The following is a 25692-nucleotide window of genomic DNA, read 5'->3' on the forward strand; positions in this document are numbered from 1 at the left end:
GGGAGGGGGGCTACATATAACCATTTACTCACTTACACTATGATATCCCTATCCTGAACCCTCCTTCGTGGCCAGATCCCTCACTCCAAGCCTGCTTCTGCACTATCCCTTCCATATCCCCCACCCTGAGCCTGCTCCTGCGTCCAGCAGAGCCCACAGCCACTGTGGGCCCTGGGGCAAGTTGGGGGGAGGCTCCACACCTGCAGAAGAAGTGGGGCCAAGGGCAGGTAGTCTTCAGCGCTGCCCAGACTGCAGCATTGCCCACCCCTCAAAGCCTTGAATGGCACTCTGGTGCTCCCAGTGGCAGCTTAAAGGAGCTTTGAGCCACTTTGAATGGTCAGATCCCAGGACAATTGTCTCCTCTTCTCCCTCACCCTGTTAGTGTGCCTGCCTGCACCCTACTTCCCACCCAGACCCCGCACCACCCCCCACCCATTTTGTTATCATGGGTGTTTGGCTGGTTGTCTGAATAGTTTTGTGTTGAGCAGGGTGGGCTGCAGGTCAGAAAGTTTGAGAACCATTGGCTTATAGGAAAAACAAAACCACAGTTTATTGACTTGATCACTAAGGCATCACGTTTCTAAAATATTGCTAATGGCTTTTATGAAAATAAATAGGCTATTAAAATAGGTTTACACTTTCTAACGTCATGTACAAGAAAGATACATGCACACAAATAGAATACAGGCAGTCCCCGAGTTATGCGGATCCGACTTATGTCGGATCCGCAGTTACGAACGGGGTTTGCTGCCCGTCTCCCTGGTCTGCTGGAGACCAGCTGTCCGCTGCCCGCGTGCTCCGCGGCTTTGCTCCACGTCTCCCCAGACCAGGGAGACAGGGAGCAAAGCCAGGGAGCACGCAGGCAGCGGACAACCCAGACACGCCGCGGCTGTCCCGCTGCCGGCGTCCTCAGAGGCTTTGCTCCCCGTCTCCCTGGTCTGCTGGTCTCCAGCAGACCAGGGAGACGGGGAGCAAAGCGGCGGAGCACGTGGGCAGCGGACAGCCCAGATGCGCCACGGCTGTCCCGCTGCCCCCGTGCTCCGTGGCTTTGCTCCGGACGCCTGTGGTACAGCAGCTGGGGTGCTGCCGGTTGGTCCTGCAGCGCCGCTCTAACCCGGCAGCTAACCCGGCAGCACCCCAACCCGGCAGCACCCCAGCTGCTCTGCCCCAGGCGTCCTGATTCAGCCACTGCTGGTCAGTTTCAGCAGCAGCTGAATCAGGACGCCTGGGGAAGAGCAGCTGGGGTGCTGCGGGTTGGTCCTGCAGCACCGCTCTAACCCGGCACACTAACCCGGCAGCACCCCAACCCGGCAGCACCCCAGCTGCTCTGCCCCAGGCGTCCTGATTCAGCCACTGCTGGTCAGTTTCAGCAGCAGCTGAATCAGGACGCCTGGGGAAGAGCAGCTTGGGTGCTGCTGGGTTGGTCCAGTAGCGCCGAGGAGCGGCGCTACTGGAGCAACCCAGCAGCACCCAAGCTGCTCTGCCCCAGGCGTCCCCAAGTCAGCCGGTGCTGAAACTGACCAGCGCTGACTACAGGAAGCCCGAGGCAGAGTTGCTCTGCCCCGGCTTCCTGGAATCAGCCACTGATCAGTTTCAGCAGCAGCTGACTTGGGGACGCCTGGGGTTCTTAAGTTGAATCTGTATGTAAGAACTGGCATCCAGATTCAGCCTGTTGAAACTGATCAGCGGCTGATTCCAGGAAGCCCGGGGCAGAGCAACTCTGCCTCGGGCTTCCTGTAGTCAGCCGCTGGTCAGTTTCAGCAGCGGCTGAATCTGGATGCCAGTTCCGACTTACATACAGATTCAACTTAAGAACAAACCTACAGTCCCTATCTTGTACGTAACCCGGGGACTGCCTGTATACACATTCAACGGATTACAACTTTTAAAATGACATATTACTTCACCTGTTTTGCATAAAGTCTTTAGTATATGAATATGCATGCCTTGATTTTAATAAAACATGGGGGGCCATGTTAATGGTAATTGTGAATCCTTTTGGTCTTTGTTACTCCAAGGGTATCAGGTGTCTGGCTGCGACTGCTTCACTTATAAGGCCTCCATGCATAGGGATGCAGTGTGACCTAGTGAAGGGAGCACTGGACTGGAACTCAGAAAACCTCTGGCACTGGCCTGCCTTGAGCAAGTTGTTGCATCTCTGTTCCTCAGTTTCCCTAGCAGTAAAACAGGGATAATACGTCAAGTTGAGAGCTTCAGAGGAAAAGTGATAAAAGTCAATGTAAATAAATGCATTGTATGACTAGCTATGAGATGTTAATAAACATGTTCGTGTGTGTTACCCAAAGCATCATCTTTAAATATGCTATCTTAGTTTTCTCATGGTTGAGGGAGCTTTCTTGACATTCACGGACTCTTCATGAGTTGTCATCTTGAAGAATTCTAGGCTTTGTGATCCCACCAGAAAATAGTGTGACTCATGGCTTCTTCCACTAATGGAACATCTTATGTACATCTCGGAGTGAAATTGCCAACATTTAAAAGTAGTTGTCATTCTACAAAACTTTTTAAAACCTGATTACAAAGGGAGACAGTTGAACTGGAGTTGATTTACAAATTCAATACAATCAATTTAGGATTGAATAAGGATCTTAACTGATTAACATACTACAAAGGCAATTTCTCATCTCTTGATAGTCATGTTTCCACATAAAATGCTGTGAATGAGATACGTTCACCCTGACTTGATTAGCACTCACAATGGTTCTAAACTTGACAAGTAACTTCTTTTGTTGTTCTTATATATACCTCTTCTTCCACTCCAACTCATCTGGTCACGTGGGTTTTGCCCATGAAAGCTAATGCCCTAATAAATCTATGAGTGTCTATGGTGCCAGGGAACTCGTCTTTGTTATTACCAACATGCACCTTAAAGTACAGTGCAGATGTGGACAACATAGGCTGAATGCTTCAGAGATTTTCATGGCCCTCTGATAGGAACATGTACACAGTACTGAAGGAAGTTAATTTCAGTGACCATCTGCACTAAACAGGAGAGCCCAACTCTGATGTGACCTTTCATAGATGATTCACAGACTACATATACATTCTCAGCAGATCACCTTTAAAGCACCTTCAGATGATTTCTGGCAGAGATAATGCTTAAGTGTCCCAACTACTTATGGTATTTAGTTTTCTCCCAGCCTCAACTTGTCTTCTCCCATGTTTGCCAACCTGCCAGTGTATGTTCTGCCACTGCATGGGTCTGGCTTTCAATGATCCACCATCAACTAGACCTTTCAGAAATCTTACTACTTGGTACACAACCAATTCTTTCATGGAATCTTAACCTAGTGTGATCAAAGTTAACAGATTTGACTTTTGAGTACTTAAAAACACAATTTGTTTTGCCTGTTAAAGATATTTTAAATTAAAATCTATTAGAATAGTGAATTGTATTATTTTAATGGCCATTTTTTTCACCACGGTCTGTGGGATTGGAAAAAGTTGTCATTTGTTCAAGGGATGTTATATATAGTTTAAGTAATCGACTAGTTGATGTATTTTGCATCGACTAGTCGATAAGCGGGGGAGCTGCAGCGGGGTTAGCTCTCAGTCCCGGGTGCTAACCCTACTGCGGCTCTCCCTTTTAAATGTATTAAGAACTTATAGGCTATTAATAAAGTTAAAAAGCAGAGTTGCAGCATCTGGGACTGGGTGCAAGCTGGTGCCTGGTCCCTGCTATTCCCCTGGCTTCCGCGGAAACGGTGCTGGGGGAAATCAGCTTTTAAGCCAGTTCCTCAGCATCAGCTCCTGATAGAAGCAGCAAGGGTGGGGTAAGCCACTGTTCACTTACATCCCTAATTTGTTCTCATTCAGACTTATAACAGAGGTGTTACTGGAGTTCCACCTAAAAAGTGTTCCATTTTTGAAGTGTTCTTATCAAAATGCTATTCCGTAGCCAGGGTTTTAAACTAGGCTCTAGAAGAGGGGAGAGAACCTTTGCCCTATGACCTGGATATGGTGCACAGGCTTGCCTTTAACAGGTCCACAAGGCCTCTCCCAGCAGTGGGGAGCTGACCCCACCCTAACCTCAGCTTGTTCCTGCACCCTACTACCAGCCCACACTCTGCACCCCCAGCCCGCTCCCTGGCAGCCCCCTTCTAGTCCACTAAAATGTTTAAAGCACATTTTTTTCAAGTTCTGTAAAGCCTCATCCTGGTTTAAAAGAATCGAGAGGCTTGAACTGCTCAACTCTGAATGTTTCCAGATTCCAAAACTCTGTGTTTTAGCACGAAAGTAGGCAAGTAAAATGTTGTTTAATTGGTTAACTGATTAAACATTATTTTAACCGATTAAAGGGAGCACAGATTTGGGGGGGGGGGGGGAAGTGCTCCATTAGGGCTGGAGCAGCAGCCTCTGCCCGAGGAGTGCTTGGGTCTGCTGCAGATCGAGGCTATTAAGGATGACTGGAGCAGCCCCCTGCCATGGCGGGCCCCACATCACCTGTTAAGGGTGAGTGATAGGGATATAAATGTATAGTCAGTTAACTGATAAGAAAAAGCTCATAGGTTAATGCTGTAGACCAACGGTGCTATAGATGGGGGTGGTCGTAGCTGTCTTCCTGGGGGGTTGCAGTGCTGTGCTGGCTGCCATTTTGTTTTCCCGGCTTGGCACCTGACTTACACGCAGCGGAGAGAGCATTTTTTGGAGTGGGTTTTGGGGTGGGGTGGTTTTTTTTTTTTTTTTTTTTTGCTTTTTTTTTTGCATCAACAAAAAATGTTCCTTTGTGAATTAAAAAAGGTTGCGTACCACTGCTATAGACTACAAGCATTTCCCAGACCTTCCCCCTTCCCCCCCCTCCCCAAATATTTGAGCAGGCTGGCCAGCAGCCCAGCTCAGTCCCAGGTTGCACCGAGTCCGGGACCTACCCCCACTGTGGCTCTGCATTTAAAGTGTATTAGGAGCCAGGCAGGCAGGCAGCCCCGCTGAGTTCCTGCTAGTGCTGGGTCTGGGAGTTCAGACCCGGCCCTCCACCCCCCTGGGCAGGTATCAGAGGCAGCAGCCCAGGGTGGCAGGCAGCTGGTCCGCGAGGGAAGTTGTTTTTTAAACTGGCTCCCCTCGCAGAACAGCTCACACCTGGCACCCCATGCTGCTGCCTCTGACAGCGAGGCAGCAGAACAGGATGGCAGGGGGCTCTCCAGGCGTGGGGCTGGAACCCACTGGCTGCTGGCCCTGCCCCCAGGGATTATAGAATAGTCCGATTATAGACTAACCAATAAGAATTCATGAGGTTAATCGACTATTCTGTTAACTGATACTTAACATCTTTAGTGAGTGATGCTTATTGGTTAATCTTTCACATCCCTACTTTGGTTGGTAAGTGCTTACAGTTAAGTGACTTATACTAAGTTTGGTGCTGCTTTTTTCTAACTAGGATACACTGCTCATATGCATACTTAGTTAAGATATGTAATAGTCTACATTTGAGTCTTAATTTACACATTTTTAATTTGAAAGAAAATATGCCTTATTCTCTAATTAATGAATAATAAATTCTGATATGTCAAGCTCTACATGGACCAAAATTAAAATTCAGCCGATGCACAAAATAATATTTAAATGGTAATTTTATTAGTTAAATATAATGTGCTAAACCTACACAAAGTTTCTAAAAATGTTTTGCAAAACTGCTATCAAAAACTGGTTTATCACTTCAGCTGACTTTGATTTCAGGGGATTAGTCAGTTACTTCCATCAGATCAGTGATTTGGCTTTGTATAGCTTAGTTTTTTGTAATGACCATCACCATAGTATCTGAGCACTTCATTATGTATGCAAACTTTCTAGGCTCAGATCTGAAATTTTTTTGTACTAAGACCTCTTTAAGAAATGTTTTTTCCTTGAACCACTTTAAGAGACTCTGGAACTCTTTTCCTCATATAGTGAGTGTCTTGATATCTAACCAAATAAGTCAAGTGTAAAGTTAGATGAAGACGTTGAAAATATGTAGTGACCAAAACAAAACTTAGAAAAAAATAAAGCAAATATATTGTAACCCAATGTCCCAAGTACCATTTGTCCTATAGTAGAATTTTTTGTCTGAAAAGTTGAGATGTGGCCTGCAAAACAGGCAGGTATGGTTTTTTTGAAGGTTGGATGTGATGTTGGAAATATGACTATTACTAACTAACTATGGAAAGGCTTGCATCTCTAATGTTCAAATGTTGATAACAATTATGTAAAAACTGCACAGTTCACACACAAGAATTTTTATATTGGGATGGAATACAAATCCTAAATTTATAGACAATGGCTATCTTCACTAGCGATGATGGCATGTAATTGTTTACACAATTAACTGATAAGCCTGGGTTTATCAGTTAATCTTAACAACTGCGCACGTGCACACATGCTTGCTGTCTCGGTGTCAGATGGAGCAAGGCAGGGGAGGCGAGAACTGGTGCCTGTGGGGAACCAGCTTTTAAGTTGGCTCCCTTGGAGCAGCCTTTCCCCGTCCCTCCTCTCCCCCCCCCACTACCTCCTACAGAGGCAGCAGCACGGAGGGTATTGGGGGAGAGGCAGGAGCCAGTACACTCAGGAAGCGGCTTTCAAGCCAGCTCCCCATGTGTATGGGCTCCTGTAGAGCTGCCTACTCCTATGCTGCTGCCTCTTTATCAGAGGCAGTGGGCCGGGGCAGCGTTAGGAGCCAGTGCTCCTGGGGCCAGCTCTTAGGCTAGTCCCCTGTGAACATCAGCTCCCGCCTCCCCCCTGACGTGTAACCGCTAATAAATACAGCAGTTACATGTTTACACAAATATAGGTTAGTTAACATATCTAGTCTTTACTATTAGCTGGAACAAATAAAGGAGTTCCTGCCACTAAAATAAGAATGTAAGGTACTCCTGAGAGAAGAATGCAGTCATAAATATGCAGTATTGCCAAATGAACCTTAACTTTGTCATCTGACTTGGATTTAACTTGATATCTGTAGAATACTGACCTACAATATATGTTTTGGTTCTATTTCATATACAGGCAGTCCCTGACTTACGCGGATCTGACTTATGTCGGATCCGCACTTACGAACGGGGCTTTCTCACCCCGGAGGTCGAGGTGGCGGATTGCTACCTGCGAGCTACGGGGCGAGAAAGCCCCGTTCGTAAGCTGCTCCGGTGCCCCTGGTCTGCTGGAGACCGTCTCCAGCAGACCAGGGGCACCGGGCGGGTTCAGTCCCGGTGCCTATGGTCTGCTGGGGACAGTCCCCAGCAGACCACAGGCACCGGGACTGAAGCGCAGCCGCGGCGGGTTCCCGCGCCTCTGAGGCTTTGCTAGAGCAAAGCCTCAGAGGCGCGGCACCCCGCTGCCGCTGCGGCTCTGCTCCCGTGTCCCTGGTCTGCTGGGGGGGGGGGGGGGGGGCGCAGCTAGTGTGCCGCCCCCCCCCCCCCCCCCAGCAGACCAGGCTTTTGTTTTGGACCCTGGGGCAGAGCAGCTGGGGCACTGCCGATTGGTCCTGCAGCGCCGCTCTGGGCACTACTGGAGCAACCCAGCAGCACCCCAGCTGCTCTGCCCCAGGCGTCCCCAAGTCAGCCGCTGCTGAAACTGACCAGCGCTGACTACAGGAAGCCCGAGGCAGAGTTGCTCTGCCCCAGGCTTCCTGGAATCAGCTGCTGATCAGTTTCAGCAGCAACTGACTTGGGGAAGCTTGGGGTTCTTAAGTTGAATCTGTATGTAAGTCAGAACTGGCGGTCAGTTTCAGCACTGGCTGAATCTGGACGCCAGTTCCGACTTACATACAGATTCAACTTAAGAACAAACCTACAGTCCCTATCTTGTACGTAACCCGGGGACTGCCTGTATCTAGGATCCTTAACGGGAAGAAAAATCATGTGCAAACTGTTCTGTTTTTCCATATCATTATTTTTAACGTTTAGATATTTTTGCACTTGTTTCAGTATCTTTCTAGAAATGTGTGTGGTGTTTAAAATTGTATTTCAGATAATGTGCACTCAAGGCAACCATTTTAGTCAGTAGAACTATAAAGAAATTGTGGTTTTAAAAAGATACTAATTTGTGAACCAATTTTATTTTCTTGCTTGCAGCCACTGATCATGAGATGTTTCCACGAAATCTACCTCAGACCTCACTTTTGCTCATTAATGTGCTGCATCATTACAAATCTCAGCAGCTCTGCAAACACTCTTGAAAAAGTCTTGAGAAAACAGATTGTGATACCAAATCAATGCGTGATGACCTAGTAGTAGGTTGAAGTCTGAAACATTCTTGATACACCAGTCCAAGATAACACTGCCTAATGTATCAATACAATTTCTAAACGCTACAAACATCTGCAGTTTCTTCTTGTTACTCCAGAAACTGATTTCTCCTGCAGAAAGATCCTTGCTTCTCTAATCTGGTCCTGGAAATATTAATGGAATACAGTCATGTCTACTCAGGACGAAAGGCAGATCAATACCGAATATGCAGTATCCTTGCTGGGACAGTTAAAATTGTTCTATGAACAGCAATTGCTAACTGACATAGTGTTGATTGTTGAGGGCACTGAATTCCCCTGCCATAAGATGGTTCTTGCAACATGCAGCTCCTATTTCAGGTAAGGGTTTAAATCATCTATTCGTTCAGTTAGACATGCTGTTTTGTAAGCATTGCTAGATCTACATAGTTAAAATGTATAGTTCAACCATTTAAATATTTTTAGTGCTGGAAATCTGAAGTGAATAGTAGAGCTCTTAAAATATTATTATTTTAGGTAACATTAAATGGTCAAAGTAGGGTTTTTCAACATCTTTGTCTTCTTCCAACTAAGGGATTGCATCATTGTCCAGCATTTGGAGAGAGAAAATGGTTTTTTTTATGTTCAGTAGGCAGAACTAACTCCAGAACAGGGCTATGTGATGGAGTTCATTTTCTGTCTTCAACATGTGGAACAGCTCTTTCCAGCTTTTTAGTATATTTGTGTCCTTTCTGTTAAGTGTTCTAAAATAGGCTAAGTTGACTAGGGATTTCCCTCTTAGAGAAGACAATCCCTTCATCTCTCCCAACACACTCCTTACTCTCTGTACTCCTTGAACAAGTGTCTTCTATTTGTCTTTTAAATGCAGGGATTTCTGCCTTTACTTCATGTTTTGAGTTGGATAATAAAAATATACACAACAGAAGCCCAGAGCCTCTGTTTTGGGTTTCAAAGAGGGCCCTCCTTCAGGATGGAGAATTAAGCATTGTTTTAATCCTAAAATTTGTACTGTGCCAGGGCTATCTATTTCTTGTGAGCTGCTCATGTAGTTTTATACGCAGTATATCCTGTTCTGTTTAACTCTTAACAGGGGTTTATCTTGGGTACATTTGTTTAGTTCTCATACTATCTTTTTGGATTTTGCTATACCAAGTTTTAGAAAAAAAATTAACCTGTGCTGAGGTTTTAGAATAGGGCTTAGTCATATATATTGTCACTGAAACATTTTTCTGCCTTCTGGTACTGGAGGCAAAAGCTTTGAAACTAGAATCTGGAACTGATACATTAGTAATGACCATGGATCTTCTATCTCATTGGTTCCCAATCTAAGGGTCTTCCTTTCTTTAGAACTAGCTTGAATTGGGATTCCCCAAACTTTATTCTTTTTGTAATGTGGCTTCACAGTATAGGCAGTATTGAAAACCACTATTCTATATGTTTGGGCCTTGAGGCAAAGATGGCAGTGATTTCTGAAGATGTGTTTTTCTAGAACTATATAGCACAAAAAATTATTATTTGTGGCTGTGGAGTGTAGCTGCCAACTCTTTGTCCCTGCCTCCCATGGCCTTTCAGCAAGACTCCTGCCCTGGGAAAGGTGAATTGGGAACTCACCAGCTACCTATGGTGACCTTGGCTCTTCATGGCCCTGGCCACTGGAGAGCAGGGGATCTCCCCAGGGGAATATTTGGCAACCAAATGCCACAGCCATCTCCAATGAGCTGCCTCCTGTGCCCCATGCACACTGGCTCTGGCCTGGAGCCCCCAATGCAGACACCCAGGTAGGGATGTGAAAATGTGATTGACTAGTCAACTAATCAATGGAATTTCCATTGAGTACTTGACTAGTGGATAGGCGTTTCCGCATTCCTCCTTTGAAATGTACAAGACCCCCACTGGGGCTTTTGTACCTTTCAAAGGAGGAATGCGGAACTTAGTGTATAGACCGGGCCAGCAGGAAGCCCTGCTGACTCCAGGCTGCATGCAGGTGCCTTCTTTTAAATGCACAAGAGTCCCCAGCGAGGGCTCTTGTGCATTTCAAAGTGATGGAGCCTGGGGTCAGTGGGGGACTCCCCTGCTGATCCCAGGTTTCACTGCCACATGGAGCCCAGGATCAGCTGGGAGTCCCCTGCTGACGCCGGGCTCCACAGGAGCTGTCCCTTTGAAACGCCAGAGGCGGCATTTTAAAGGAGCAGCCGCAGCACAGCTGATCTGCTGTAAAGAACAATATGAAACCATCCTCTTTTAGTGATTATATTACACTTTTAAAAAACTTTATAACTGACCTTCCAGCATTAGGGAGGGAGGAATGCAGACACTGATTTTTTTTAAAGAAGTGGCAGAAAAAACCATGCCAGACTTCTGTGTTTAACAAATGGTAAATAAGTGGTAAGACTTATAGTTGTGTCTTTCTGTCAACCCAAGTACCTCTCTACATCCCTGATCTAACATAAGTTCTTGTGTCCTGCATAAGATGCAACAGGTTAAGATATATGAGTTTAAAAATCAAAATCAAAACTAACATGCATTTTTCAGGAAGCATTTTTTGCATTTTTTTAGCAGCTTTTGCTAGAGGATGCATCTGTCCTTGTAAGATAAAGTATAAAATATTTCTGCAACCATGTCACGTCAGTCTCTGCTTATTGTTTAAAATGGCATGGTAGTCTACATTAATATTGACTAGTGTATTTTCACCTATGTAGAAAATTGAAGTTACTAATATAATTCGAAAAACTTGGTTTAAACATCTATCTTAAATGCTGGATGATCTAAGGTAAGTACTACATATTAATGTAAATTGAAAATCACATTAGGAATTTTTCAAGTTTGAAATTGCAAGCAACTTTTAGGTATCTTTCTCCTTCGTCATTGGAGTGAATAAATAACTAAAAGCAGCTATTTAGGATTACAATATTTATCCTTGTCAGCCATAATGTGATTTTTTTCTCCTTAGAGCCATGTTCATGAGTGGGCTAAGTGAAAGCAAACAAACACATGTACATCTGAGGAATGTGGATGCAGCCACTTTACAAATTATAATAACTTATGCATACACGGGTAACTTGGCAATAAGTGACAGCACGGTAGAACAGCTTTATGAGACTGCTTGCTTCTTACAGGTAGGAACATCATGTATATTTTAAGTAAGATGCATAATAACTGCTCAATCTCTGTACCAAAATGTTTCTAATTTTTTCCGTACATTTCAATAAAATATCCGTCTCCTTTTTAAAAAAAATAGCAATTTTATAATGTTTTCTCAAGATTGTTCATATTTGTGTGGACAACCATTGCAAGTATAACCCCACAACCGACTTTTATGGTTTCAGAATAAGTGGAATTAAAAACAATTTGTAGCGCTTTATAAGAAGCTTTTGTAAGAAGCTAAGCAAAACACCCAAGCAGGTAGGGGGCTAAACACTTCATAGAATACTAGGACTGGAAGGGGCCTCGAGAGGTCATTGAGTCCAGAGTCCTGCCCTCACAGCAGGACCAAATACTGTCTAGACCATCCCTGATAGACATTTATCTAACCTACTCTTAAATATCTCCAGAGATGGAGATTCCACAACCTCCCTGGGTAATTTATTCCAGTGTTTAACCACCCTGACAGGAACTTTTTCCTAACGTCCAACCTAAATCTCCCTTACTACAGTTTAAGCCCATTGCTTCTTGTTCTAACCTCAGAGACCAAAATGAACAAGTTTTTTCCCTCCTCCTTATGACACACTTTTAGATAGCAGTTTTCAGGTATCATGTCCCCCTTCAATCTTCTCTTTTCTAAAGTAAACAAATCCAATTCTTTCAGCCTTCCTTCATAGGTCATATTCTCTAGACCTTTTATCATTCTTGTTGCTCTTCTCTGGACCTTCTTCATTTTCTCCACATCTTTCTTGATGCCCTCCAACTGAGGCCTAACCAGTGCAGAGTAGAGCTGAAGAATGACTTTTCATGTCTTGCTCACAACACTCCTGTTAATGCATCCCAGAATCATGTTTTCTTTTTTTGCAACAGCGTCACACTGTTGACTCATATTTAGCTTGTGGTCCACTATAACGCCTAGATCCCTTTCTGCTGTACTCCTTCCCAGACAGTCGCTTCCCATTCTGTATGTGTGAAACAGATTGTTCCTCCTAAGTGGAGCACTTTGCATTTGTCTTTATTAAACTTCATCCTGTTTACCTCAGTCCACTTCTCCAATTTGTCCAGATCATTTTGAATTATGACCCTGTCCTCCAAAGCAGTTGCAGCCCCTCCCAGCTTGATATCATCAGCAAACTTAATATTGCTTTCAATGACTATCTAAATCGTTGATGAGAAGATATTGAACAGAGCCGGTCACGCAAACATGGCAACGTACAAAAAGATCAAATTGTGTAATCAAACTAAATGTAGCTTTCTGGGTTGCATGACAGATGTTCTTAGCTCAAAAACCTACTGTTACTGCAGGTTAAACTTCTCTAGTCTGGCACCATTGAGACCTGACTGGTGCTGAAACAGAAAATTTGCCGAATCTCGGGAGATCAGTATTGTCTAGCAACATTGCCAACACTTCCACTGCTTAATGGGCTTTTAAAAGACATTTAGGAGTTAGAGTTAAATAACAGCACAGAATACTTGAGAGCAAGGCCTGGTGACTAAACAAACTTTACGGGATTGTGGGAAACTTGGCCACACCCATGATAAGTGGACATCCAGCTAACTACAATCGTGCTGCCAGATCAGAATTTGCCAGACTAGAGAAGTTCAGTCTGTAGTAGTGTCAGTGCAGTTATTCTTCCTTTTTTGTATCTCTTGCATCTTAATGGTAGGTAAAGCAATAGGTCTTTGTCTCTAGTACTTTAAGTGGTCTTTTTTTTTTCATTACAGGTAGAAGATGTGTTACAGCGATGTCGAGAATATTTAATTAAAAAAATAAATGCAGAGAACTGTGTGCGATTATTAAGTTTTGCGGATCTCTTCAGCTGTGAAGAGTTAAAACAAAGTGCTAAGAGAATGGTAGAGCACAAGTTCACCGCTGTATACCACCAGGATTCTTTCATGCAACTATCACATGATCTGCTGGTAGATATTTTAAGCAGTGACAATTTAAATGTGGAAAAAGAGGAGACAGTTCGTGAAGCTGCTATGTTATGGCTGGAATACAACACAGAATCACGATCACAGTATTTGTCCTCTGTTCTTAGCCAAATCAGAATTGATGCACTTTCAGAAGTAACACAGAGAGCCTGGTTTCAAGGATTACCACCTAATGATAAATCGGTGGTGGTGCAAGGATTATACAAATCTATGCCCAAATTTTTCAAACCAAGACTTGGTATGACTAAAGAGGAGATGATGATATTCATTGAAGCTGCTGCTGAAAATCCTGGTAGTCTTTACTCTTCTGTCTGTTACAGCCCCCAGGCAGAAAAAGTTTACAAGCTTTGCAACCCTCCTGCCGACTTGCATAAGGTTGGGACACTTGTAACTCCTGATAATGATATCTATATAGCAGGTGGCCAAGTTCCTCTGAAAAACACAAAAACCAATCACAGTAAAACTAGCAAACTTCAGGCTGCCTTCAGAACTGTGAATTGCTTTTACTGGTTTGATGCACAGCAAAACACTTGGTTTCCAAAGACTCCAATGCTTTTTGTTCGTATAAAGCCTTCCTTGGTCTGCTGTGAAGGATACATCTATGCAATTGGAGGAGATAGCGTAGGCGGAGAACTCAACAGAAGAACTGTTGAAAGATATGATAGTGAGAGAGATGAATGGACCATGGTAAGCCCGTTGCCTTGTGCATGGCAGTGGAGTACAGCGGTAGCTGTTCATAACTGCATTTATGTAATGGCACACAACTTGATGTACTGTTATTTTCCCAGGTCGGATGCTTGGGTAGAAATGGCTATGAGACAAACTAGTAGATGCTTTGCTTCTGCTGCTGCTTTTGGTGACAAAATATTCTATATTGGAGGATTGCATATTGGCAGCAATTCTGGTATAAGACTCCCAACTAGCACCGTAGATGGGTCTTCTGTAACTGTGGAAGTCTATGATGTGAATAAAAATGAATGGAGAATGGCAGCTAATATCCCTGCCAAGCGGTATTCTGACCCTTGTGTTAGAGCTGTTGTAATCTCCAATTCTTTGTGTGTCTTTATACGAGAAACTCACATGAACGAGAGAGCCAAGTACGCCACCTACCAATATGATCTGGAGCTCGATCGGTGGTCTCTACGACAGCATATATCGGAACGTGTGCTCTGGGACTTAGGAAAAGACTTCCGATGCACTGTGGGAAAGCTGTATCCATCTTGTCTTGAAGAGTCCCCATGGAAACCTCCAACCTATCTCTTTTCACCAGATGGGGCTGATGAGTTTGAGCTGGATGGGGAAATGGTTACTCTACCACCTGTATAGCTCCCCACTTAAAGACTGCACACCTGCTTCTGGGCTCACTTATTTGAAATGAAACTTTAATGAAAGAACAGAGCTGGAAATTAAAACATTAAACCGGTCTTTCATAATTGTATTTTTATGCCCTACTTATCATTTGCAGTCATTCAGTATCAACCAGTGACTCTAAGCAGATATGCTTCCATAATCTGAGATACTATCTGATAATTGAGAGAAACCTGTATGTATATCATGAGCTTAAGCATCTGACTACTGTCTGAAGAATTGATTTCTAGTCCTATGAACTTTCAGTTCAAGAAAAATTACAAAAGCAGTTACTGTTGCTAGGATGGTATGTCAAAACTGAAAATATCTTCCAGTTATATTTGAACTACTTCTGGATATACTACTATAGTGCTCATTATATAATTTGCGTGGCCTAAGTAATGGAATGTGCTGCACTTAACACCAATTTCCATATTGGTATAGTAATGCCATTTAAATGAATAAACAAATCCCATGGATCTACCTGTGGTAGGAAGGGTAGATCTTCCATTGTATGGTAACATGCAGGGCAAAATGGCTGCAGGTTCAGTCAAGGTGTATATTAGGTGCATGTGTTCTATTTTCACTAACTTATACCTGTCTGTTTAGAATACAGGTCTTCCAAGCAGCTGGTGGATTACCAGATGTGGACTTAAATTGCTGGGCTTGCAATAGGAATTGCCAGCCACTCATAGTGCGGGTCTGTGTGGAGTTTTAATCATAAATGCCTCCACATTCTGTATTACAGTAACATTGGCTCATGTATATTACTTCCTGCTGCTGATGTATTTTTCCAATGTAAAACAAAGTTTTAGTGTGGATTAACCAGGTCTTTATTTTTTGTTAATTTAATAACAAGCATTACTGTAGTGTGATTGTGTATAGATATCCCGTAGCTATCAGGTTTTTTACTTTTTTTGGAGGGGAGCGAATTGTTCAGGAATATTCTGTATGCTGTGTGCAGGAGAGCAGATGACTAGTGCTGCTCTGGCATTAATCCCAGGAACCACTAGCAGTAGCGGGGCGCCGCCATTCTAACATGAACACAGGTGCTTCATTACAACCTTACTAGCATGTTCAGCTGCATCATGTTCTGGCACTGTATTTTGAATGACATTAATTTATTAAAAAAACTGAATCTAAATGAGTTTTGGTGTTCTCTGTGGTGGGAAAGAGTATAGCTATGAATCTCTCTACTTTCAGCATTGGTTTGGTGATGGAAAGTTAGCTTATTTAAAGGCAGTTAACGACACGGGACATGCATGTTGGAAATCTCTACCTGTTCAGTGAAACTGTGGAAGTTTGTTTTGACATTTGAAATTAGTTAATCCATGTCTACTTGCACCAAATCACCATGTAATACTTATAAAAGGTAAGAAGGAAAAGTTGTGTGGAAAAATCTCTATAAAATGCTCAGTCAGAAGTTCCACTGTCAGGGGATAAACTCCTTGATCTGGAAAAGTAGAATCCTAATTAATAGTCTAAATTTCAAGAAATAATGTATGCATCATAATAGCAATACAGCCGCTCCCCGAGTTGCGAACGGTCGACTTACAACTGTTCGCACTTACGACCAAAGCTCCTGTGGAGTGGTTGTAAATGAGGTCCTCGAGTTACGAACGTGACCTGCGCTTACAAACAACGTGGTCACGTGTAACTCAATAGATAGATGCATAGGAGGTGGTCATCTTGTTCTCTACTACATAGTGAGCTTTTAGTTATTGTTCTATAAATGTTCAAGGTAACTTCCCTCCCAGTTTTTTCATAGCTCAAACTGGTAATGCAATTTGATAGTGTCACCTACTCCAATGTGCACACTTGAGTCTTCCTAAATGGGCTAGGGCTATTGATTTTAACATTCTGATCATGTGATTCATACCACGTTTCAATAATACTAGCTCACTCAAATTTATGCTTCAATGAACAATTCCACTTCCTCATGTTTGGCATACAGACTGCTAGCTATAGACAATTCAGTAATTTCTCAATCAATCACTGGCTTCCTTGCTTAACTTCTCAACAACTTGAGTTTGTTTTTTTACCTTGTCTTTTGCAGTCATTTTAACCTCTTCCAGACTACTATAGCCTCCTTGAGGACAGTGGTCTGTCTTCTGAGGTGGAGACCATCCAAACTGTGCAGCCCCTCACCTGCACAGAAGGTGGACTAATTTTTGACAACCAAACCCCTCCCCCTTACACCATTTACCCTGCCAGGAATTTGCTTCCAGAATCTTGTCTTTGGTTGAGGGATAGATAGGATCTCAGAGACAAATGCTTGGGACATTCTAAAAATCTTGTTAGTGTTCAGTCTAACATAATACTCATCACGCTACTTCTGGGAGAGAGATTACAATGCATCAATAAAAGAAGATTCTCCAGCAGGTTCTACTGCCTAAAGCAAATTGAATCTATACTCAAAGGAGAATGGTAGAATTAGGGCAGTAAAATGTACTTTATCTTGTAAAGAAAAGAAAAAAAGATGTGATCTCAATTCAACAGGGCTGGCAATCTGAGAAGTCAAGTCAGATGTCTCTTAGGCACCAGGTGCTTATTAAGAGCAATGCAGTAGTTTAAGACATGACAAATATTTTGTAGGAAGGTAATAGATGGTACTTTACAGTCAACATCAGACTTTCACTAATTGTAATACCACACAAAACCGTCTCAAATACTTGCCTGAAATTTTTACTTAGAAGTAAGTATGAGGCTAGATTTCTTTCCTCTTATCTAGTGCTTGCACAGGGCGAGTTTTCAACTTGTTTACACCTTGATTCAACCAGGGAAGTTAATTTAAAAAAAGTGATTTTTAAAAGCTTTGCAGCTGTAGGGCAAGCAGTACTAGCTGAAACTGTTTTTCCAATTGACTAGATATGAAATTCTATATTTAACTTGGCTCAATTTTAACATTTCTCCTGTTGTAATTAACCAGGAATCCACTGCTATTTAGTATAGGTCTTAAAGAGCCTACTGTAGTGGTGAAAGGAGAGGTCAGCTGGCTAAGCACAGTTAATGGGGCTTGCAGTTGTTATAGGTATGTATTTATCTCAAATGCCAGTTTAAGAAAAATTCAGACTCCACTTTGCCCAATACTTGTTCTAAAACCAGATTCCTACAGGACTGACCAAGAGTTTGAAAAGGAGGCTATGGTCTGCACTTATCTCCAGAAGAGTGAGCAGATTTGGGAGGAAGACAAAGGACTAGGACAAAACAATATTGAGGTGTGGATGCAAGGGCCAACAGAATGAAGAAATAGGAACACTGAAATGATTTCTCCCTTATTCCTTGAAGGATACAGGATAGCAAGAAGACTGTGTGTGTGTGTGTGTGTGTGTATATATACCCCCCCCCCCCCCACACACACACACAAGCCCAATGTCTGACTCTAATGCTGAAAAGCTGGCTGTTCCCTCTGAGCTGCGCTGTTGCCTCCCACTGTGGCGCTCAGCTGGGCGAGTAAGAGGCACGAGTGGCCGTTTGGTGTCCGCACTCCCCATGCAGCACTGGGGGTGCTGCATGGGGAGTGTTGGGCCTAAACGGCTGCTTGCTCCCACGCGGCGGCCTGGCTGAGTGGCGCAGAAGTCAGCCGTGCGCCATGGTGGGAAGCAACAGCACTGCCCAGAGGGAACAGCCAGGGGGTGGGGCCTGGATGAACATCCGTCTCTGATGTCAGGAAAGGGCCCCTAATTCAAAAGGAGGAAAGCAGAGCAGACACACAGGAGGCGGAGGACAGCAAGAGCAACACAGCAGGAAGAGAAGAGAAACAGAGTAAGTGGCAGGAGAGGCAGAAGGCGGAGTAAAGCTGAGAGAGAGGGAGAGGCAGTAGGAGGAGAGGAGAGAGAGACTAGAGGCTCAGGAGAGAAGACGGACGTGGAGGAGAGACCTGAAAATCCCGTCTTATGATCAGCTAATTGGCTAGTTTCTTAAGATTAGCCAACCTTATGGTTGGCTTTGTCTTATTTGTATTTTGTAATGCAAAATTTGTTGAGTTGCATCTTGTTTCAGCAAATGAGTACATCAGTGTCAGTCACATTTCATAATATAGAACAAAGCTATGACTATTCAACTGAAGACAAGTGAGCTGGTAAAGCATTGTTAAAAAAATCTTAAAATAATGTATTCCTACGCTTAGTATGGGTGCTGAATGCATGGTTCATTATTTCCCAAGTCATCTGAAGAATGTAAATTAGATGTTACACAACACTATATATACTTTACCAAATGCAGCCAAACACTGTTATCTATGCACAACAAACACAAATTAGTAAAATATTCTTCAGTTGTAAAAAGAGGAAAGTTGCCATTATGAAAATATCCCGGTTCATAGTGATGTGCTGAGGGAGCAAAACCTTGAAATCAAGTATTGATGGGTTCTAATCCCAGCTCTGCACACTCCTATGCAAGTTACTTTAGATACTCAATGATTCCTAAAGGTGCATTGAAGTTTAATATATGCATGGTGTTTTTAAAATAAATGTGAAGTGCAACTATGGAGATGATCTCATCTGGGGTTTAAGGTTAACTTGGACTGCAATAAGCTAAATCTTGACACTTATCACATTATGTTGGCAGATTTGCCATATTCTTTCATATTTAACCACTTTTTTTGCCAATACTGGCAAAGCACACTAAAGTTTAAGACAGCAACTTTGCTCTAATCAACTTCAGGCACAACAACATCAGAAACCTAAACATTTACAACAGGATATTAGTCATAATGAGAGAGGAGGCTGAAGGCAGTTTCTTTGGAAAGTAGAAGAGACTAATATCAATACACTTACCATGGTGCCTTCTGACTTTTTCCTATGTGTCTCTGCCCATTTTAAAACTAGATTAAAATTGAAAGCTCATATAATGGAGAGTACAATTTAAGATTAAATTTTCTGGGCAATATTTAGTTTTATAAAATATCTGTATAACGTGAATGAAAGCATCTTTGTCATTTTTCTGTAGCAATCTAAATTCTGGTCACCATGCCTTTTTCCTAAATAAAGCATACAAATAAAATAGGAAGTGGTAAAGCTGTAGATTCAGACAAGAAGGATTTAATAGAAGACCTCTACTATTCCCAAAGACACAATAATTATATCTGCTTTCGTAAATACAAATATTATATGTGCTTTCGTAAATACAAGAAAAATGTATTCAAGAAGGGCATAAACAGAGCAATTTTATTTTCTATCACTTTTAGAACAAAATATACAATGGAATCATTTCAGCACAGTATATGATTAGGCCATGACTTGATTTTAAAATAGTCACAGAAATAAAGGATTCAACAAAATGTCCTGTTAAAATTACAAGGTCTACAATAGCAGCAAAGAATACTAAACTGTTTTATGGTCAGATGTTACGCATGTTAACTGGTTTATACTATAGCACATATTACTTTATACCCCATAAAGTGATCAGATTTAAACTGACAGTTGTTCAAATGACTCTGAATTCTTACAATAATTTGCAGAATGTTTCTTTAATAAACTACTTCCTGTATCTGATAACAAATGAGAAATTCAGACTGTAAAATCTGAAGAGTCACTTTAGTCCTCTGGTCAACCTCCATTTCATATTAGCATTGAAAAACTTTAGCACTTTATCTTGTCTCCATGAAGTGACTCTCTATGAAAACTTGAAATACAAGGAATTATAGTAGAGTATTGAATTTTTTCTGGCTTGAAACTGGACAGGTGCACATTTTCATTATTGCACATTTTAGAAACAGATAAATAATACATGCAAGACATCAATTATAAATATTCTGGAAAACAAGCTATGACCCTGTCATTTACACAGTTTAAATATAGATTTTCTTTCAGGTGTAGTCAGTAGAAAGGTAGACAAATACAAAGGCAACAAAATTTTACAAAATATTACTTATTTATGCATGCATCTCTCTCAGATTTGAACTCTGTTATTTAAGGAAGTTATTTTCTTCCCCTTTCTAATGGACTTCAGTTTATCAAAACTATATTTTTGAAAATGGCTTGATGATTTACCTTGATTGGAGTGTTTAGCATGTTTAAAGAAATAAAAAAAAAAGGACACCTTTAATGTTCTATAAGCAAATGAGTGGGAAAATATTACTGCTGCCAACCCAGTGCAAGTTGTACTCATTAGTCACTTGGGCCTTGTCTACATTACAGAGAAGATCAAAGCTGCAGCAGTCAGCCTCTGGGTTTCGAATGACCAGGTCTAGTGAAGCCACGTTAATTTGAACTGCCAGGGTGCTCCCATCAGCACCACTAGCCTGCTCCTCACGAGGAGTAAGGGAAGTTGATGGGAGCGTGTGCTCCTGTTGATCTCCTGCATGTGAACAGTGCTAAAATACGATTTCAGATACTTGGACTCCAGCTACGTAATTAATGTAGGTGGAGTTGCAGATCTTAAGTCAACTTTCCCCTTTAGTGTAGGCTTGGTCTTGGAGCCTCCTGTTTTTGGCAAGATATTTAAAATGCTCAATGATCTCTCTCTGCATTAATAAGAAATTTTTGTGAGGCTGTTTAAAGATAATTTTCAGGAGACTGTCTAGTTTAAAGTTATTTTACATGTCTTCAAGGAAAAGCTTTTTACAGGATGCAACAATTTCAGTGATAGGTAGAAACTTGGAAAAAATACTAGCTCACAAACAGATGAAACAAGTATTTACATTAAAAAAAAATCATTCTTAACTATTCTGTTGCACCAAATTTGCAAAACCAATTTTTAATTTATAGTCCGTTTAAACTAACTATTTAGTTTCACAAGTTGGCATCATTATACTACAAGAATAACCAGCAAAAATCATATTTCACCAGTTTCAGAGGTTAATGGCTTAAGATCAGTCACTGAATGATGCACAGCTATCAGTGTGCCAACTGTTAATCTCATTAAATTACTTATATATACGTATTTGTACTTACGTCCACTGAAACAGCTTTCTGAGCAAACAGTAAAAGCTTTTAAACAGGCTTAATATATTTATTTCTAAGCTCCTCATACAAAATCTCAACCAGATAAAGTATATGATATCCAATACCAGGTTTTTATTTTTTAAAATTGCATTTATACTTTCATTCTTTATAATTAAATACTGCCACAGATTAGTTTCTTCGCTAATAATTTTGGCTGAAATCAGATATTTTTATTTAGATAAAATACTAAGCTTAAATTATAATGTCGCTTAAAACACTGTACTTATGATGAAATGAGTGAAATACACTAGAAGATTGGTTCTAAAATGACATTTATTAAAATACAGTAACACTTAAGATGTCCTAATGTCAGATGCACACAATTTTAAAGTTATAACATCAAGTGACTGATAAAGTGAATATTTGAGTCTAATCAGAATTTAAGTCAGTCATACTCAGTCTCTCTCTTTAGGAGCTATATGACCCACATACAGAATCCTATAGGTAGGATTGGCAGGACAGCTTCCCATGCTTTTTGGCACGTACAAGAGCACTAAAGCAGCCAGGGAGTGGGAAGAGAGAAAATGTTGAAGAGGAATCACAAAGAGCCAACAAACTGTACAGTGACATCCAGACATGCTAAATGACAATGTCACAGCTCAGTCATCACAGGCAGTGTCTTTACAGCTATACTGTGCCCCAGAAACCAGGCAATGAAGAAAGCTCTCCAGCTCTTCAAGATGAGGTATCACTTCCTTAGTTTGACTGATTTTATGTTTATACTGGGTATTTAATACATGTAAATAAATAGAAGTGTGGGAATATAGTTCTGGAATTTGTCTAAGATTCACTAGAATGACTGATTACTACAACTGTTAATTTAAGGAGGCTTACAGACTTATTCGCTTGTATAGTTTGTATGTTAATTTGGTTGGCTGCATGCTCTAATGCTCAGAAGTAATTCAAGTGGCTGTTCAAAGGCGCATACTATTATCACTTCACTAATATTCACTATAAGAAGTCTGACAGATACTGTCCAAATTGCTAGCAGGAAGCTCATCTGAAAGAGGATAAATACCACAATAGCTTCCTCTTATTACTTGAGCATCATTCACCCTCTGGCAAAAATGAATGCTGTCAGTGTTATACTTGGATCATCTTTTTGAGGGATAGGACAAAGGAAAATACTCTTGATGAAACCGGTCCCCTTATTCCCACAACAGGCAAACAGAGGGAGGTGGAGAATGTTTTGGCCATCTGTCCTAGAGTAAGAGTGCAAACAACAGCGGGAGCCAGGAACACTGCAAGTCCCACTACAGAGCAGCACATGGTGGGTGTCTGCTTTTGCAAAGGCTAGGCACCTGAATTAAGAGCTCTTACCAGTCCTCAGAAGTTCTGAGTTCCTGTTCTTGAAGCGAGACAAGAGATGGGATCAGAGGGATGGAAAGTGATGGAGGAATGGCAGTAACAGACAAGGTTGTTTAAAAAAAACATACAGTGTAGAGGCCCTGCTTCTACACTTTGTACCTGTAAATCTTAGCTACTTGCCAAATTCCTGTTTTAAACTGCATTGCAATGCGTATGTTCCAGAGGCCACAGATTGTCTTCGCTACAAGAAAAACTTCAACTACCAGAGAGAGAGAGAGGCTAAGAGTATTTATATTGTTTACTGCTTCACCAGTATCTCGTAATAGCGAATTGCTATTTTCTAATCTGCATGCTGAACTGGAAAAATTCAGTGGCCACTAACTAGGAGCCACGAAAAGCTTTTTTTGATTATACACCTAAACCAACTTTATCAAATAGATATGTATGTAGCATAGGGTATGGTCTAGTCTCTATGAAGATGGAAGCATCTACTAAGAGAAAATTGAACCAGAGAAAAGAAAGCAAGAGGGCACAGAGTTGAACAATATCCAAAATACTGCAGTAGAAATTACAGAACAAAATTTATATATACTGTCTGAAAGCAACATAGCCTACGCTTATTATGTGACAGTTCTATTTCAATAAAAGATAGATGTTTGCTGGTGTGACAAGCAATAAAAAAGTTTTACAGCTTTCTAGAGACAGTATTTGCTTTTCAAAAGGAAATTACTCATGTAGCTGTGAGCTTTCAGTTTTATCTATGTTTTTCCATTTGTAATTTAATGTACAACAATAATACTGGAACAAAAAAGTTTGTGCAAAAATAATTGGTAGATGAAAGCATGGCTTTCAATAGCTTTTAAAAAATAAATTGTTAATTTCAATTCCTTATGTAAAGAGCTGCATAAGGAGCATTAGATATTCTTTATTGAAAGGTGAAGAGCTAGTGGAAACTGCAACCAACTCAGCCCATGTCTACATACAGGACAACAAAAGATAGGGATGTCCAAGATAACAGTGGGGGAAATTATGGCCCTTTGGAAGTGAATGGTAAAATTCACATTGATGTTTCTGGTGTCATGATTTCATGCTATGAGGCTCTCTTCATTATTAATGTGGATTTTTTTGTTACTATAATTTAAAAAATACAAATTTGAAAGTATGCTAATAGGTAACATCTTGAGATTCTAGCAGGTATATATCATTTAAAGAAATAGAAAAGTTTACGTTTGAAAAAACAAGAAATACTCCAGGTTTAGGATATGTACCCATATAGATTACAACACATGCACAGTGTATATAAAATACAGGAGTATCACACCAAGTAGTACAAACAGCTATGCTATCTTATTTAATGTTGTTACTGAACTGCTGTTATTCTTATAACAGAGATGTCTCTTTCCTAATGCAAAAACAGTTCTGTGAAATGTATATTCCTTGACTAAATGAAAGAGTCGTCTATCTGGCCAATATTTATTTAGAAGGGTCTTCACAACCTGCCTTGAAACAAAAAGAATTCAAGAGTTTGTTAGTTCCTGTGTTAGTTTTAGGGACAATTTCAACACACTGTATGTATATACATACATACATACATACAGACACACACAAACTGTGTTTATAAGTAGCAGAGGTCTGCACAGAGTTGCTTATGGCTCTAATTTTTGCTCTCAGAGAACCAATTATTTTGTTGATGTTTCCCTAAAGAGTGATGTAAAGAAATCTCTCCAAGGTCTTATAAGTATAGTGGCAACGCTAATTAGTATTCATATTCCACCCTATGAAATGAGTGAGGACAATATCAAATAGAAATGGATTGCACAATTGTTTCTGCATGTACAGAGACGAAAGTTAGATACAGATGAATGCACGTATATGACGGGGAAAAGAAAGTTACAAACAGAAAACTGTTTGTCTACATCAGGGCTGAATTACTTTGGAACTGAAAGCAAGCTTGACTAAGAAGGGTTTCAACCTGGCTTGTATTGTTAATTTCACAGGCATGCCCTCAGATCCAACCTAAAATGTGAATCAGCATTATTATACTGCTTCATTCTATTAAACATTACAACAAACATTCAACTATTTGAATTGTAAAATACAGATAATTTATACAGATCTCTTCACCATCCAAAATGTACAAATCTGAATTCAAACCTATCATTTTGTCTGTAATAAACCCTGTTTGCTAAAGTATAAAGGCTCAGATTTAAATAGAAGTACTCATTTAAAAACAACTAATGTACTGTGAAAGACCTTTAAATGCTATTCTTCATACTCTGTTTGGAGACATTCATACTTCTAGGAAACCAAAGGATTACTCATTCCACTTCTGTCTGTAAACACATCAAATTTTGGTCCTTCACGACTAAGAAGCAGCCTCCATAATTCATTTTGGAACAGTTTTTGTACAGCTGAGAAATACCCAACAGCAGAGTGCAAAGCCAGTGTTCTATTTTCAGTCCCCGAGGCCTTGTGTTGACTGTGTAAAAGTGGAAAGCCAAGAAGACATGGCTGATCTTGCACTTGTGAAGGCCCCCCCTACTGACTGACCTGCATTATAAACAAAAAAGAGAAAAAAAGGTAGTCATGAAAATTTAATATAGTTTTTTAGATAGTAAATATCCCTTACCATATTCTTTGCATATACAACACACCACAGAATACTACAAACACATCAGTGGTTTAATCAGCAATTTAAAATGTAAATATCCAGACACACAAGAATTTAAAGATGGCATCTTAGAATATATGGTTTGTGCCAGCCAGTGATAATTATATAGTCTTTAGGTGGCGTCTTCAGGT

The 25692-nt window shown here is 41.2% G+C and overlaps 2 protein-coding genes across 4 annotated transcripts in view; one reads left to right on the forward strand and one right to left on the reverse strand.

Moving 5' to 3' along the window:
* The window catches only part of KBTBD2 (kelch repeat and BTB domain containing 2), a 28614-nt gene extending 6501 nt beyond the window's left edge, over positions 1-22113 (forward strand). For all 3 annotated transcript variants that reach the window (XM_075921769.2, XM_006124039.5, XM_075921770.2), the window contains exons 2-4: positions 8061-8572; positions 11163-11328; positions 13079-22113. In XM_075921769.2, coding sequence (XP_075777884.1) covers positions 8403-8572; positions 11163-11328; positions 13079-14614 — 1872 coding nt within the window. In that variant the 5' untranslated portion in view covers positions 8061-8402 and the 3' untranslated portion in view covers positions 14615-22113. The remainder of the gene's footprint in view (positions 1-8060; positions 8573-11162; positions 11329-13078) is intronic.
* AVL9 (AVL9 cell migration associated) overlaps positions 19783-25692 on the reverse strand; it is a 63192-nt gene continuing 57282 nt past the window's right edge. The window contains exon 16 of the mRNA XM_006124037.5: positions 19783-25440. Coding sequence (XP_006124099.2) covers positions 25346-25440 — 95 coding nt within the window. The 3' untranslated portion in view covers positions 19783-25345. The remainder of the gene's footprint in view (positions 25441-25692) is intronic.

This window comes from Pelodiscus sinensis, chromosome 2 (genome assembly GCF_052426305.1).
Source record: "Pelodiscus sinensis isolate ZL-2025 chromosome 2, ASM5242630v1, whole genome shotgun sequence".
Classification (NCBI taxonomy): Eukaryota; Metazoa; Chordata; order Testudines; family Trionychidae; genus Pelodiscus; species Pelodiscus sinensis.